The sequence below is a fragment of the Coregonus clupeaformis genome, chromosome 17, assembly GCF_020615455.1.
Source record: "Coregonus clupeaformis isolate EN_2021a chromosome 17, ASM2061545v1, whole genome shotgun sequence".
NCBI lineage: Eukaryota > Metazoa > Chordata > Actinopteri > Salmoniformes > Salmonidae > Coregonus > Coregonus clupeaformis.
The window spans coordinates 71,957,722-71,974,818 of NC_059208.1; the positions used below are offsets into that span (position 1 = coordinate 71,957,722).

Below are 17,097 nucleotides of genomic sequence, written 5' to 3' on the forward strand. Positions count from 1 at the left end.
ATAAAACATTAAAATAAGGCATATGCGGGGGGATAAAGACAATGACGCGTAGAATATCAAAGAGGTAAAAAGAAAAGTAACGACCTCATTGTAGCCTAATGTAGCGGAGTAAGAGTACAGTTTCTTCTTCACAAATCTACTCAAGTAAAAGTAAAAAGTATAGTGATTTAAAACTACTCCTAGAAGTATAATTTTTTCAAAAACTTACTCAAGTAAATGTAACGGAGTAAATGTAACTCGTTACTACCCACCTCTGCTCAGTTGGTAGAGCATGGCGTTTGCAACGCCAGGTTTGTGGGTTCGTTTCCCCCGGGGGGCCAGTATGAAAAATAAAAAAAGAATGTATGCACTCACTAACTGTAAGTCACTCTGGATAAGAGTGTCTGCTAATTGACTAAAATGTAATATCCTGTAGGTAAGTTTCCTGCAGGTAATTCCACAAGATTTTCAGGGCCATTTTCCTCTAGGACAACCTGCAGGATCCCTCCTCATCCTTCAGAGAGAATTTCCTGTATGATAATCCACTTTCTTTCAAAAGAATGGACAGGAAGCACAAGATATCAGATTGCATGGCAATTTTATTATTCAAAGCAGCAACAGCGGACGTGTTTGATTATCCATTTCACTTGCGCTGCATAAAAGATGAGCTTTTGAATAAATATGGTCTTGTGCAGGTCCCAGAGCCTGAGCAGGGTATTTGAGTTTTCGAATGACTGAAGGAGTGGGAATGTATATATTTTTTGTTAATACTTTTTTTGTAGTTTGTGTGGATTAATCTGAAATGTTCCCTTCCCCTATGGAATTTACTTATATTTTGTAAATGTTTTCACCCCCGTCCAGTTGGTGGCGACAATACACCTTTTGCGTGTAGTTCGCCATGAAACCCAAAGAAGAAGAAAAAGGAAGTAGAATTAGAGACTAGTTTATTTTCGTTATGAACAATCCTTGCGGACTGAAGACCCACTGACTGAACAGAATAGGCCGGCTACCCACCTCAGTCGAAAATGTCTAAACTACAGTCGTTTCGTCTGTTTTTAAATGAGCGTTTAACGGCAGCTGCCCTGGAGATTTTCGCAGCATTTGAGAAAACGGTGGCAGAGTACCAGGAGGAGAATGATCAGCTACGGAGACTGCTGCGGATCACCCCGAAGATAAAACTATGTAGAATTGGTTCGTATGTAGCTAGCTAGTAGAGATCTACTGGGGGAGATAGGGTTACGTAATTATGTAAGGGATAAACGCAGACAATTTTTCCAAGGTAATGTATAGAACTCAGGCCTTTATCCTGCTTATACCACAGTTGCCAAATAAAACAATACTAAAGTACACTTACCGGTTTAAGAAAAACGTTAAATTTTTTAAAAATTAATTAATTAATACTTTCTCATCTTTTAGTTGCTAGACGCGACCCAGTCGTTCGTTCGATATTTATGGACGCTGCCCAATAGGCCCTTTTCACGATGACGTCATCTAACTTCCGCCTTTCCGCGTAGCAGGTTAACTTCACTTCCGTTCGCCCGTAACCTGAGACTTCTCAACGAAAATACAACTGTTGACCACTAACTAGCAAGCTAGCTACTTGAAGAAATTCCAAAAGGTACGTTTAAGTTAAATTAGTAAAGTTAAGAGTAATAATGTTTACGTATATGCAATGGTTTGTAACTTGCTAACGTTATTGTTAATTCATAATTGTTCACTGCCTTAGTTACTTAAAAGTGGGCTAACGTTAGCTAACAACAACTTAGTACCAGATACCGATAACGTTAAAAGGTAGCGTTACATTGCTGCCTGGCTGTAATGTAACAAGTTTACTTAGCTAGCTATCTAACCCTTTGTTAGGCAGTTAGTTTATTCATGAATGTATAGTAACTCACCTATTCAAATACTGTTGTGCATGATAGCTAGATAAATATTGATTCCTGGTCAAAGCTGAATGTTAATTTAGCTGTTTCTTTTCTCTCGGTGTCTGTATCGCAACAGTATCCCATCCAACACCGAAGCATGGCACAATCTTCGAGAAGATGCTATTGCAGTGTACCATTTTGTTCAAACAACAAACAGAAATTCCCGTATCTGAGTTTTCACGATTTCCCTGTTGATGGAGAAATACGTGCCCGTTGGGTGAGGGCGATCAGGAGAGATGAGGGACCAAGTTTTAAGATTCTTCGTGGGAGCACCTTTGTTTGCAGTCAGCACTTTCCCCCTGAGGATAGATACACATCGTATTAAGTTTAATGATACAAAATCAGAGCTCAGACTGAGAAACAAACTGATCCACAGTGGAACTTTGTGGAATCATTCTTATTAAATCTGCAACCGCAGCAAAACACAACAAAAGAAAACTTATCTATCTTAACCTATCTTATCATAATGTTAGAGAACTGTTTATCTGAGAAACCTGAAGCCGATGAGCCTCCTCATTTTTCTTCATGGACCTGTAACATCGCCCTCTCACTGTCACCTCACCGTTAACTACACTTGAGACTGTTTCAATACAGTGATTGGGAGAAAGGGCGCAGCATTAGCCATTAATACATTACTGACTCTTATCTTACGGTCGATACAAACAGCAGTAATATTAAAAAGAGGCTGCAAAACAGAAACTCGTCAGCTCATAACCTTCGCTAGCATAGGGCTAATTTAAGCTAAATAAAGATAAACACGTACCTTCATAATCAAACAGGTAACCTTCAACGAAGAACTTGTAGCCTTTATCAAGCTTCGATCTTGAAGTAAGGGACCACTTGTCAGCAAGTCGTTCTACGTCGTTAAGTCGTATTGGTGGCAGATGTGAAAGGGACTGGGTGAACTCCATAATGATGTGCTACTAGCTAAGCGTTCCTAAGCGACACCGGATGTAAACATAACCTGCATCGCGGCAGAACGGAAGTTGTCTGACGTCACGTGAAAAGGGCCTATTGTTCGTTGTATAGCTATGTTCCATGGTCGCTGGCAACGTTCTTGCCCCTTGCTTGCTTCTAGCTCTGCAGCCAGAATAACAGCAAAGTACCTACATTTGCGTTTGTTTAAGCTGCTTTCTATTGACATTCATTTGGATACATCCATAACTTGCGGATTATGCCCGATTTTGCCTGGCATAGCTAGAAAAGTTTGCTTTGTCAGGGCTGCCAACTTTTGAAAAAAACTTGTAGTGAGATTTGCTATGTGAATTTCATTGCCCCCTGGCACAACCCCTAGGTGGGGGACTGGGGGTCCTCCCCTAGGAATATTTAACTTTTTCAAAGCGAATTTCCTGCAATTATACGTATTCTGACATCGTTTTTTACCAGGACTGCCCAACCTTGTTCCTGGAGAGCTACCGTCCTGTAGGTCTTTGCTCCAACCCTAATAATCTAGCACACCTGATTCTAATAATTAGCAGGTTGATAAGATTAATCAGGTTAGTAACACCTGGGGTTGGAGCGAAAACCTACAGGAGGGTAGCTCTCCAGGAACAGGGCTGGGCAATCCTGGTTTAGGCCTATGACCAGGGTGGGGGAAAAAAAACCACAGGTCAGGTGTATTCAAGATGCTTGGAACATTAAATTAACACTAAAAATTTGACGACTTTGTTACTTGGAGATTTTGGGGGGATGAAATTGACACTTTTAGGTTCACAATCTCTTTGACAAAATGATTTTCATAGTTACAAATCAGGTCACCCTACCAGACTTCCCTGCTAAAACATACTGTAGGTCTGTCTCCTGCTTTTAAGTTGTTACAGCCTAAATGACAATCACCAAACGAGGGGACTAATGTGATTAAATCGACTTTAGTACATGCTGTGAAAAGGCTGCATTCTGCAATAGGGACGAGAGTAACTGCAACCTCATTTTGTTGACAACATTGTACATAGAACAGCGCTACCGTGCTGCTCTTTTTAGTTTAATAAACTCAGCGGAGAACGTTCTCTCTCCATTCAGCTCCACTCTAATCTTGAGGTGTGTTTCTTTAAAACATGCATCCAATCCTGTTGATCCCTTACATAACTAGACCAATCAATGTGCCGCAGTTCACAGTGCTGTGGCAAGACAGGACAATGATAGAGGTTTCGCTCGTGATGTTAAATTGCAGGCGCAGATGTTCCGATTTCAAAACGATTTGGAGCACAGTTGAAAAATGTACGTGCGTGAGAGTTGGCAGCTCTTCTTTGTCGTCAGGACATGAGACACTGTTCATTATGAGGAGATCGCATTGCATATCAAACACTAGGTTAGAAGCTAGCTAAATACACTACATATACAAAGTATGTGGACACCCCTTCAAATTAGTGGATTCGGCTATTTCAGTCACACCCGTTGCTAACAGGTGTATAAAATCGAGCACACAGCCATGCAATCTCCATAGACAAACATTGGAAGTAGAATGGCCTTACTGAAGAGCACAGTGACTTTCAACGTGGCACCGTCATAGGATGCCTTTCCAACAAGTCAGTTCGTCAAATTTCTGCCCTGCTAGAGCTGACCCGGTCAACTGTAAGTGCTGTTATTGTGAAGTGGAAATGTCTAGGTGCAACAACGGCTCAACTGCGAAGTGGTAGGTCACACAAGCTCACAGAACGGGATCACCGAGTGCTGAAGCGCATAAAAATGGTCTGTCCTCGGTTGCAACACTCACTACCGAGTTCCAAACTCCCTCTGGAAGCAACGTCAGCACAATAACTGTTAGTCGGAAGCTTCATGAAATGGGTTTCCATGGCTGAGCAGCCGCACACAAGCCTAAGATGGAGCAGTGGAAACCCGTTCTCTGGAGTGATGAATCACGCTTCACCATCTGGCAGTCCGACGGACTAATCTGGTTTTGGCGGATGCCAGGAGAACGCTACATGCCCCAATGCATAGTGCCAACTGTAAAGTTTGGTGGAGGAGGAATAATGGTCTGGGTCAGTTCTTTATGGTTCGGGCTAGGCCCCTTAGTTCCAGTGAAGGGAAATCTTAACGCTGCAGCATACAATGACATTCTAGACGATTCTGTGCTTCCAACTTTGTGGCAACAGTTTGGGGAAAGTCCTTTCCTGTTTCAGCATGACAATGCCCCCATGCACAAAGCGAGTTCCATACAGAAATGCTTTGTCGAGATCGGTGTGGAAGAACTTGACTGGCCTGCACAGAGCCCTGACCTCAACCCCATCGAACACCTTTGGGATGAATTGGAATGCCGACTGCGAACCAGGCCTAATAGCCCAACATCAGTGCCCAACCTCACTAATGCTATTGTGGCTGAATGGAAGCAAGTCCCCGCAGCAATGTTCCAACATCTAGTGGAAAGCCTTCCCAGAAGAGTGGAGGCTGTTATAGCTATTCTATAATTCAAAGGGGGGACCAACTCCATATTAATGCCCATGATTTCATTCCAAAATGAGATGACACACAGGTCTCCACATACTTTTGGTCATGTAGTGTAGTTTGTTGCTAGCAAATCTGCCAATATGACAACCGAATTCAAAACTACCAGCTTAATCAAATACAACCACTGACTGTTTGCTCATTGCTGTTGCTCTAAGATGGCAACTCAGCGCTAAACGCATGTGCCAATTGATTCAACAGTCGGTGGTTGTATTTGATTAACCTTTATTGAAAAAGTATGTATTTAAGCAAAGAAAGGCACACAACTACAGAGGACAAACATAAGTACAAGGTAGGCGTTTCATAATTATAACATTTTGAAGTATTGACCTTGGGCGAATTGATGTAGTATGAGTTAGATTCCACAAAGCCTGGTCTCTGCTCCACTCTGTTGGTGGAGTCATCTGAAACTTCCTTCCCCCTTTGAGTGGAGTTTAGTCTGTCCGCTATGTAGGCCTAATTACGTGCACAAGCACAAATCGCCACATCCGTAATTTAATTAAATGTATCAACTTTCACAGTGAATGCTTTTGTTTAAACATTTTGTGCCAATGAATTGAACATTGGCAAATGCTTCAGTAAAAAAAATTGCGTCTATTTAATGCAACCCTTGCTGTTAATAGATCGCAAAGCAGCATTCCAACTGAGCTAAACTTTTGGAAATGACATGTTCACTTTCTCATACATAGGGGAAGGCAACTAGATCCAGCTGCGGGACGATTTCTGTCGGAGCGAATGGTCGGGGGGATGGAAAAATTATGAATTTGTACACTGCAAATTGACCAACTAAGCCCAAAAAGAGATTGTTATTTTTAAATACAATCATTTCATACCTTGATTACATTGAGACACGATCTCAAATGTGAGAATGCTGCCGGAGGGGATGGCCGCCGTTTTACGGGCTCCTGACCAATTGTGATATGTATATGTAATAATTGTTTTACATAATGTTTCCGCCATCGTTTTCTATGACCAGAAGCTCTTTTCGGTCATAAGAGATGGTAGCAGAAACATTATGTACAAAATAAGTTACAAACAATGTGAAAAAACACACAAAATAGCACAATTGGTTAGGAGCCTGTAAAACGGCAGCCATTCCCTCTGCCACCATTTTAATACAATGGAGCGATTTGATTTTGATCAGACTTTTTAGCTGAATTCCTGGGGAATTTACAGTCTCAAGTCTCAAATCAAATCCTTTATATCTTTTTCAAACCGCGTTCTTAACTCCGATCCTTAATTAAGAATGTGCTGTAAGCTCACTCTGCAGCTAGCTTGAAATGTCGCGGATGGAGCCATCCAAAGGTACCTTTTGACTGGCTCAACCCGTTGGAATGTTGTCAAGGAGGGCGGTCACGTGTTGCGAAGCAGAGGTTCACTGGTTCGAGCCAAGTATGAGGCAGTTGGACAGTGGAGGAAACTAAGCTGTTAGCAGCACACTGACCCCCGTTAAAGTGGTGCCTGTGACCCGGATCGTCAGTTGGGCTCAGATCAACGGCCGGGGTAGCTCGCTGTGAAGTGAGTTTAGAAGGGGTTAGTGTAATGGAGTTAAGCTCACTCCACAGCTAGCTTGAAATATCATGGATGGAGCCATCCAATAGGTACCTTTTGGGTGGCTCAACCCGTTGCAACATTGTCAAGTTACATAGTTAGCCACTAACACTCTTGATAACATGAAAACACTCTAACCAGCTTTGCTAGGATGAGTAAAATGGTCAGTGAGGTAATCTCTCATTTGTGCCTGGAAGTAGCTGTTAGCTTGGGTGCTTGACTGCCGTTTTGAGGTCAGAACGCTCTGATCAATCCTACTCCACAGCCAGAGCGTCCAGTGTGCATTCTGAACACTGAGACCGAAACGTTCAGAATTTACGAACTGACAATCTGACAACGCTCTGATTTACTGATGGCCCAGAGCACACTCTGAAAGCAATCTGAACGCACTCTGACAATCTAGAGTGAATTTACGACCGCACTCAGTCGATGTTGGTCACGCAACCATTGGTTGATGCATGCTATGTCTGAGCAGGGGAACACAACCGAAGGTTTCTATACTGTCTCTGGCTGGTGGTGGCACGAAAGGGCTGGGTTTTGATGAATAAATAAGTTGTAGGTGTGACGAGGGCTTGATCACTCACTGGCCAATCAACGTTCTCCATGGCTTAGTACTGCATGCTGTTGTCTCAAGTTGTGTAGGTTTTTGATGGTCTTTGCGTTATCATCCACTCCAATTCGGCTGGAGGACACGGAATATTCTCTTCCTAGTCCATTGTGAATTGATAGCGTTTATTAAATAGCATGCAGTAACGAATAATAGCAACAGTTAAATTAATCCAGTTTTGCTTAATATGTTTGGCGTGTTTGCAGTTTACAATGTTCTAGTTGGCTTCAACATGTAGGCCTAAATGGCTTTAGCATCACATTCGCACTCTAGAAATTTGGTACGTTTTCAATAGCAAAGATATATTTGCCGTTGATATGGAATTATAGGACTGAATAATTTAAATACGTTTGGAGGAGGGCTTCTTTGGTAATCAGACGGGACGCACTCTTTGAAAATGGGGATGGATACTTGAATAAGCAAAATTAAGAATGCAGGTAACTGTGATTTGTGAATTATGCAAAAGCATGAGGGCAAAAATCTCAAATATTTCAAGGCATTCTTACGAGTACACCATTTAAAATCCTTCCGTTGATGGGCTACTTGGCTAATGCATGGCCAGGATAAAAGACACACTGACGCATTGCTGTTGAACCAGACTTCGTTATAGTAGGGTATATATACAGTGCATTCGGAAAGCGTAACATTTTATGTTACAGCCTTATTCTAAAATGGATTAAATAGTTTTTTTCCCTCATCAATATATACACAATACCCCATAATGACAATACCCCTTTAACTCAGTACTTTGCTGAAGCACCTTTGGCAGCGATTACAGCCTCGAGTCTTCTTGGGTATGACGCTACAACCTTGGCACACCTGTATTTGTGGAGTTCCACCCATTCTTCTCTGTCAGGTTGGATGGGGAGCGTCGCTGCACAGCTATTTTCAGGTCTCTCCAGAGATGTTAGATCGGGTTAAATTCCGGGCTCTGGCTGGACCACTCAAAGACATTGAGACTTGTCCCAAAGCCACTCCTGCGTTGTCTTGGCTGTGTGCTTAGGGTCATTGTCCTGTTGGAAGGTGAACCTTCACCCCAGTCTGAGGTCCTGAGCGCTCTGGAGCAGATTTTCATCAAGGATCTCTATGTACTTTGCTCTGTTCATCTTTCCCTCAACCCTGACTAGTCTCCCAGTCCCTGCCACTGAAAAACATCCCCACAGCATGATGCTGCCACCACGAGCTTCACCGTAGGGATGGTGCCAGGTTTCCTCCAGATGTGATGCTTGGCATTCAGGCCAAAGAGTTCAATCTTGGTTTCATCAGACCAGAGAATCTTGTTTCTCATGGTCTGATTCTTTAGTTGCCTTTTGGCAATCTCCAAGCAGGCTGTCATGTGCCTTTTACTGAGGAGTGGCTTCCGTCTAGCCACTCTACCATAAAGGCCTAATTGGTGGAGTGCTCCAGAGATGGTTGTCCTTCTGGAAGGTTCTCCCATCTCCAGAGAGGAACTCTAGAGCTCTGTCAGAGTGACCATCGGGTTCTTCGTCACCTCCCTGACCAAGGGCCTTCTCCCCCGATTGCTCAGTTTAGCCGGGCGGCCAGCTCTAGGAAGAGTCTTCCAAACTTCTTCCATTTAAGAATGATGGAGGCCACTATGTTCTTGGGGACCTTCAATGCAGCAGACATTTTTTGGTACCCTTCCCCAGATCTGTGCCTCGACACGGTCCTGTCTCAGAGCTCTACCGACAATTTCTTTGACCTCATGGCTTGGTTTTTGCTCTGACATGCACTGTCAACTGTGGGACCTTTTTATATAGACACGTGTGTGCCTTTCGAAATCATGTTCAATCAATTGAATTTACCACAGGTGGACTCTAATCAAGTTGTAGAAACAACTCAAGGATGATCAATAGAAACAGGATGCACCTGAGCTCAATTTCGAGTCTCATAGCAAAGTGTCTGAATACTTATAGAAGTAAGGTATTTCTGTTTTTTATTTGTAAGAAATTTGCTAAAATTTCTAAAAACCTGATTTCGCTTTGTCATTATGTATTGTGTATAGATTGAGGAAAAACATTAATTTTATCAATTTTAGAATAATGCTGTAATGTAACAAAATGTGGAAAAAGTGAAGGGGTCTGAATACTTTCCGAATACAAGTATCTTGTGATTTTTGAAGTTGTGTTGAGGGGAGATTTGGTGGTACGTGTATGACTAAGAAGAGATGCAAAGAATCCAGCTTTTTTCTAAAGTTTATTGAGAAGGAATTGAAAATGGATTCAAATTTTTTTTTTTTTTTTGAATTTCTGTATACTTCCTGAATTGACTGACTTCAATTAGAATTGACCTCAACCCTGATGTCTAAAGGCTGTGTAGATAATATCTGCTCCTTTCTCCTTCCCTCCAGACTCCTTGCAGCTCTCTCTCGCTGTCTCTGAAGAGGATGTTCCCTTTGAGCAGCAGGAGTGGAGCACCAGACTGGGGCCAGAGGATCCAGAGCCCACACAGATTAAAGAGGAACAGGAGGAACTCTGGACCAGTCAGGAGAAAGAGAAGCTTCAAGGGATGGAGGCTGATATCATAGAGTTCAAATTCACTCCTCCTTGTGTGAAAAGTGAATTTGATCAGGAGGACCCACTTCAGTCCTTGACTCTTCTCGAAACCCAGACTGTGGAGAACAGAGAGAGTGACTCTAAACCAGTGGATCTCAAACCTTTTGGCAATGTGACCCACCTAAATAATCAAAACAATGACTCCAGCCACACCACATCTAAAAAAACTAAACGCTGCCGTGACTGTGGTGAAACATTTGCTCTGAAAGCTGACCTGCAGAGGCATTTGACTCTCACCAAGATGAGACCCAGGGAATGTCGATTATGCAAAAAACACTACAATTCCACCTGTAAACTGAAGGCCCATGTCCGACTCTGTCACGTGGAGAAACCCTGCCCCATTTGTGGCAAGACCTTCAAATACAAAGGGGTTCTGTCCAGGCACATAAGGACTCACACAGGAGAGAAACCATTTAGCTGTGGTGACTGTGGGAAGAGCTTCAAACGAAAGCAGCACCTAACCAACCATGTACGGACTCACACAGGAGAAAAACCATTTAGCTGTGGAGACTGCGGGAAACGCTTCATTCAGAAGGGACATCTAACCGAACATATTCGAACCCACACAGGAGAGAAACCATTTAGTTGTGTTGACTGTGGGAAAAAAAGCTTTAATCAGAAGTGGCTCCTAACCGAACATATACGGACTCACACAGGAGAGAAACCATTTAACTGTAGTGACTGCGGGAAAAGCTTTAGTTACAAGGGGGACCTAAGGAGGCATATACTGACTCACACAGGAGAGAAACCATTTAGCTGTGGTGACTGCGGGAGATGTTTCAATCATAAGGGGCACCTAAGGAAGCATATATTGACTCACACAGGAGTGAAACCATTTAGCTGTGGTGACTGTGGGAAAAGCTTCAATCAGAAGGCAGCCCTAAAGACACATATACTGACTCACACAGGAGTGAAACCATTTAGCTGTGGTGACTGCGGGAAAAGCTTCTATCAGAAGGGACACCTAAATGAACATATTCGGACTCACACAGGAGAGAAACAACATGTCTGCTCAGTATGTGGTAAAGGATTCACTCAGAAGGCTCATTTGGTGAGGCATGTAAATAACGTCCACAAAGACAAAACTGGATGAAAATGAGAAATAATAAAGAAAGTTCTGTCAGAAGATGGGAATAAACAGGCAGGATGTAGACAGGACAACACTCCTAGGAAAACACGAAGGAAAGCAAAATAAGTGTGGGTCATTCATGCTGTAGGTTTCAGATAAATACAGTGGCTTGCGAAAGTATTCAGTCCCCTTGGCATTTTTCCTATTTTGTTGCCTTACAACCTGGAATTAAAATTGATTTTTTGGGGGGTTTGTATAATTTGATTTACACAACATGCCTACCACCCCAACAGGGTGAGAGTTGTCCGACTTTTAAAAACAGAATGGCCGTTTATTACTTGCCACATCAGGCTTGTTGTTTGGGGGGTTACAGTAGGTCTCCAAATTCTGTAAAATTACTATGTGACAATGTCTTTTTTTTTTTTATGGAGCCTGCCATGTAGCCTGCCAGTAATTGCATTGAATCGAATTAGTCAGATCCATGATTAGTTGAGTCCAGGGTTCAAAGTAATAACTCAAAATGTACCTTTTTAATTTATCTAAGGGAACATTAGATGGTCAGTTATCATGGTCAAGTCATAAAGATATGTTCTGTGTTTTTGACACAAAGATCAACTGTACTAGATGTTCAGGCTCTGATCTTGTCCCATCTTGATTACTGTCTGGTAATATGGTCAGGTGCAGCAAAGAAAGACCCAGCGAAGCTGCAGCTGGCTCAAAACCAACCAGCACACCTTGCCCTTGACTGCACACACAGAACTAACATCAACAACATGCATGATAGTCTTTCATGGTTGAGGAGAAATTGACTACTTCTCTTTGAGTCTTTTTAGTTCTAACCACTTGTATAATCTTCAAACAGACATACATACCCCACCAGACATGCCCCTATGGGTTTCTTCACTGTACCCAAACCAAAAACGGATTTAATGCGTCGCTCAGTTATCGTGGAATGCTCTGCCACCAGAGGTTACTCAGGCAAAAAGCAAGTTTAGCTTTAAAAAACATTTTTTTTAAACATTGTGTCAAAGCGCCTCTCCTCTTTCTAATGATGTAATTTAACTGTATTGTATATAAGAATGTATATATGAAGTGTGTAAATAGTATTTTTGTTGTCTCTTGGTGTCTTTCCTATATATAACTCTTATTTTAATTTTGAATTTAAATGTAATGTCTTATTTTGTTCTTATCTATTACTGTTCTGTACTTTGTCATGTATTTGTACGTTTTATGTGGACCCCGGGAAGAGTACTGCATGTGCAGTAGCTAATGGGAATCCTAATAAACTAAACTAAACCCCTGCTTGTGTGTGAATGTGCAGTAAAAAGGTTGGTCCGTTGTCATGACGATGGTACTATGATGCCTCAGTTCTAAATGGCAAGGCATCATTATTCAGAAAATTCTGTCATCCTGTTGCATCATAGTGCCATTGTCAAGACATCAGACCAACAATCTCATTGTTGCAGAAATGAATTGTCTCTCAGTCTGTTGGACACTTTGAGCAGAGCAACATAAATGTACTCATCAGCAACCTTTTCTGCAGTTTTGTTTTCACATTATCTTTTTGTTGACAATTTATTCAATAGATATGATTTATTTTCTATTACCCTCAAGTGGGGATTTTGTTTTTCACAAGATCAACCCTGAATCATTTAGACAAGTTGGACTATGTCTTTACTCTGTGAGTTTGCCATATGTTTCTTTCTATCGTGAAGCTGTAATAATTTGATTCATTTTGCTAACGTTAAATCTGTTTTGGAATTCCGCTGAGCAATGCGTGTAACACCTCAAATGTGTAGACAGTCCATGTCATCCATGACATGTTAACATATTTGGAAGCTTTTATAAGTAGGGCACTGTGTTTTGGTTAAGCATCTCACATTACCTTTTCCAGAAATGGGAATTAGACCAAAAATGTAAGCAATTGTCTGAGGATGGTGCTGGACCATCTGACATAAAAAGAAAAGGAGACCGTTTGATGAAAAAGCTTTAAATAAAGGTAAAAATCCGGGTCATGTGACATGATTAACCGAAACAGGGCCCTATATACAATCACCAGCCAGTTTATTAGGTACACCACCTGATTCACGAAAATGGATCGCTCCTACTGACAGTGAGTCACGTGGCCGTGGCTTGTTATATAAAGCAGGCATCAAGGGATTCAGTTACTGTTTAATTGAATGTTAGAATGGGCAAAACGAGTGACCTAAGCATCATGCCAGGCGCGCTGGATCCAGTATCTCAGAAACAGCCGCCCTCCTGGGCTTTTCACGCACGACAGTGTCTAGGGTTTACAGAGACTGGTACGACAAACAAAAAACATCCAATTAGCGGCAGTCCTGTGGGTGAAAACAGCTAGTTGATGAGAGAGGTCGAAGGAGAATGGAAAGAATTGTTCAAGCTAACAGGCGGACCACAAACAGACAAATAATGGCGCAGTACGACCACACCGGGTTCCACTCGCTCTGGATAAGAGCGTCTGCTAAATGACGTAAATGTAATGTAAATGTACTTTAGCAACCGTTACTAACCATCAAGGCCTCGGTCAAGACTCTTACAAATGCCTGGACAAAACGACTTGGGAAGCATGCAATTTTTAAATGGAACTGGCTATAATTTGATTGAACATTCCATTTTATGTTGTATGTTGTTAATAAAGCTTTATTGCTCATGGTACGATTAATGGTTACCCGTGGCGTGCACAAACAGAGTGATAGCAGGTCGGGTGACAGGCTTCAAGATTCTCTGGTTACAAAGACATCCGCTGTCACACATGCAGCTAACAGAAATATATACTCTATCCAAAATTACAACCGACTGATTGCAGCATTACCACAAAAATGGAAGAGGCAAGTGGAAGGGGGAGAAGGTAAGGAGCTTGTCTGTCGCCCTACCTTAAAGACCAAAATTGGTTAAAGAAAATGGTGATGAATAAAAAAGTATACCAGTTTCATTTAAGGATAAAAAAATTGACAGTTGCGCCACACAGGTTGCAAAATAGTTGGGAAGAGATTTTCGATGTGCTGATTCCATGGCACATGATTTATAAACTGATACACAAAACAACGACGGATTCAAAACTTTTCTATTTAAATTATTATACAAAATTCTTGCAACCAATATAATGTTATGTATATGTGGGACACAACCATCCCAGCTCTGCAGATTTTGCTGCGAAGACAGAATCATTAGATCACTTACTTGTTTTGGTACTGCCCATGTGTAGCTTGTTTTTGGTTGCAGGTTCAGGAATGGCTGAAGAATTGCAACATTAATCTGGAGCTAACTCTGCAAATAGCACTGCTGGGTGACTTGAAAAGCCATAGTCAATCAATCAATAATATAATAATACTTAATTTACAACCTGTAGAAACTATGAGAATAGAAAGGTTCAGAACTTTTGTGAAACATTACGAGACGGTTGAAAAATATATGGCAATTAGAAATCAAAACTGGGTGGTTTTCAGATATAGAAGGGAAGGTTTGTGGGTAGCTGAAGGGTGGGACTAAAAACAAATAAAAAAAGATAACTAATGTAAAAAATACTGTGTCCGTAAAATGTATATAGGCCAATTGTGCGCCATCCTATGGGACTCCTGGCCACGGCCGATTGTGGCACAGCCCGGGAATGAACCCGGGTCTGTAGTAACGCCTCTAGCCTTAGACCGTTGTGCCACTCGAAAGGCCCAGTGGGCCTAATCTGATATTTTCTTTGTGTGTGTAATTTGTACTGTGTGTGTGTGTGTGTGTGTGTATGTGACAGGATGTCCTGGTTAGTGGAGTCAAAATCAGGAAGGTGAGCAGAATAGCCAGGGCCATGGATAGAGTGGAAAGAGAAAGTAAGGCAAAGAGAGAAGACATGGAGAGAGAGAGGAAAGCAGAGAGAGAGGGTTGGAAGAGAGAGATGGAGAGAGCGATAGAGAGAGCCAAGACCAGTGTAGCTGCAGAGGTGAAGAATAAGACCTGCAAGATGTGATGAGGTAGAACAGAAGATAAATCATTTGGAAATGAGAGAGAAAGAGTTGGAGGAGAGAGAAATGGTGCACAGAAACGAGATGAAGACTGCAAACGAGACATTGTGTAATAGGAAAGAGGAGGTAGAGAGGAAAGAGGAGGTGGTGAGGGGGAGAGAGAAGGTGGAGGAGGAGAGAGTTTGAGAAGAAAAAAAAGATGCTGAAGAAAAAGAGTAAGGATTTGGAAATGAAGGAGAAAGAGCTTCAAAAGGAGAGAGAGAAAAGGTGAAATGGAAGATGAACAGAGCGAGGAGTGTGACCAAAGCCAAGGTGAGGTAGGAGGCAGCTGTCCCACAGTCAGCCCACACCACCCAACAACCAAAGATCAGCAGAATGGTCAGGGCCATGGAAAAAACTATACATACCTCGGCCTAAACATCAGCGCCACAGGTAACTTCCACAAAGCTGTGAACGATCTGAGAGACAAGGCAAGAAGGGGCTTCGATGCCATCAAAAGGAACATAAAATTTGACATACCAATTAGGATCTGGCTAAAAATACTTGAATCAGTTATAGAACCCATTGCCCTTTATGGTTGTGAGGTCTGGGGTCCGCTCAACAACCAAGAATTCACAAAATGGGACAATCACCAAATTGAGACTGCATGCAAAAATATCCTCAGTGTACAACGAAAAAGACCAAATAATGCATGCAGAGCATAATTAGGCCGATACCCGCTAATTATCAAAATCCAGAAAAGAGCCGTTAAATTATATAAACACTTAAAAGGAAGCGATTCCCAAACCTTCCATAACAAAGCTATCACCTACAGAGAGATTAACCTACAGAGAGATGAACTCTAACTTGGAGAAGAGTCCACAAAGTAAGCTGGTCCTGGGGCTCTGTTCACAAACACAAACAGACCCCACAGAGCCCCAGGCCAACAACAACAACACAATTAGACCCAGCCAAATCATGAGAAAACAAAAAGAGAATTACTTGACACATTGGAAAGAATTAACAAAAAAACAGAGCAAACTAGAATGCTATTTGGCCCTAAACAGAGAGTACACTGTGACTGACCCAAACTTAAGGAAAGCTTTGACTATGTACAGACTCAATGAGCATAGCCTTGCTATTGAGAAAGGCTGCCGTAGCCAGACCTGTCTCTCAAGAGAAGACAGGCTATGTGCACACTGCCCACAATATGAGGTGGAAACTGAGCTGCACTTCCTAACCTCCTGCCAAATGTTTCCCTCAGATTACAGAGATCCACAAAGATTTCGAAAACAAACCCAATTTTAATAAACTCCCTTATCTACTGGGTGAAATACCACAGTGTGCCATCACAGCAGCAAGATTTGTGACCTGTTGCCACAAGAAAAGGGCAACCAGTGAAGAACAAACACCATTGTAAATACAACCCATATTTATGTTTATTTATTTTCCCATTTTTACTGTAACTATTTGCACATTGTTACAACACCTTATATATACATAATATGACATTTGAAATGTCTTTATTCTTTTGGAACTTCTGAGTGTAATGTTTACTGTTAATATTTATTGTTTATTTCACTTTTGTTTACTATCTACTTCACTTGCTTTGGCAATGTTAACATACATTTCCCATGCAAATAAAGCCCTTAAATTGAAATTGAATTGAATAGAAAGAGAGAGAGAGGAAGACAGAAAGAGAGGAGTGGAAAAGAGAGATGGAGAGAGAGTCAAGGACAACATAACTGCAGAGATGGAGGACAAACACGTGAAGACTCAAGAGGGAGAAAGGAAATTGTACATCAACGGAAAGAGAGGTTGTATTTTCTTTCTCTGTACTTTACTTTATTTTTCTACAGTAATTGTCATTATTTATCACATTTGTCTGACAGTGTTTTGATTGGTCTGTGGTTGACCAACTACAGGGTTCTCAAACCTCTCCTCAGGGACCCCCAGCCGTTCCATGTATTTGATCTATTCTAGAGCTGATTCAACTTGTCAACTAATTATCAAGCCCTTG

At 41.8% G+C, this 17,097-nt stretch overlaps 1 protein-coding gene across 1 annotated transcript; it reads left to right on the plus strand.

Moving 5' to 3' along the window:
- Positions 1-892: 892 nt before the first annotated feature.
- Positions 893-11,758, plus strand: LOC123492888 (zinc finger protein OZF-like). Its single transcript, XM_045226516.1, has 2 exons — positions 893-1,170; positions 9,854-11,758. Exons 1-2 carry the CDS (start codon positions 1,005-1,007, stop codon positions 11,149-11,151), a joined length of 1,464 nt encoding a protein of 487 aa, XP_045082451.1. The 5' UTR covers positions 893-1,004; the 3' UTR covers positions 11,152-11,758.
- Positions 11,759-17,097: the final 5,339 nt, after the last annotated feature.

Excerpts from the sequence above, each read along its gene's own strand:
- LOC123492888 (XM_045226516.1), top strand. The coding sequence starts at position 1,005 with ATGTCTAAACTACAGTCGTTTCGTCTGTTTTTAAATGAGCGTTTAACG. Across the intron at positions 1,171-9,853 it reads GATAAAACTATGTAGAATTG|ACTCCTTGCAGCTCTCTCTC; the intron begins GTTCGTATGTAG and ends CCTTCCCTCCAG.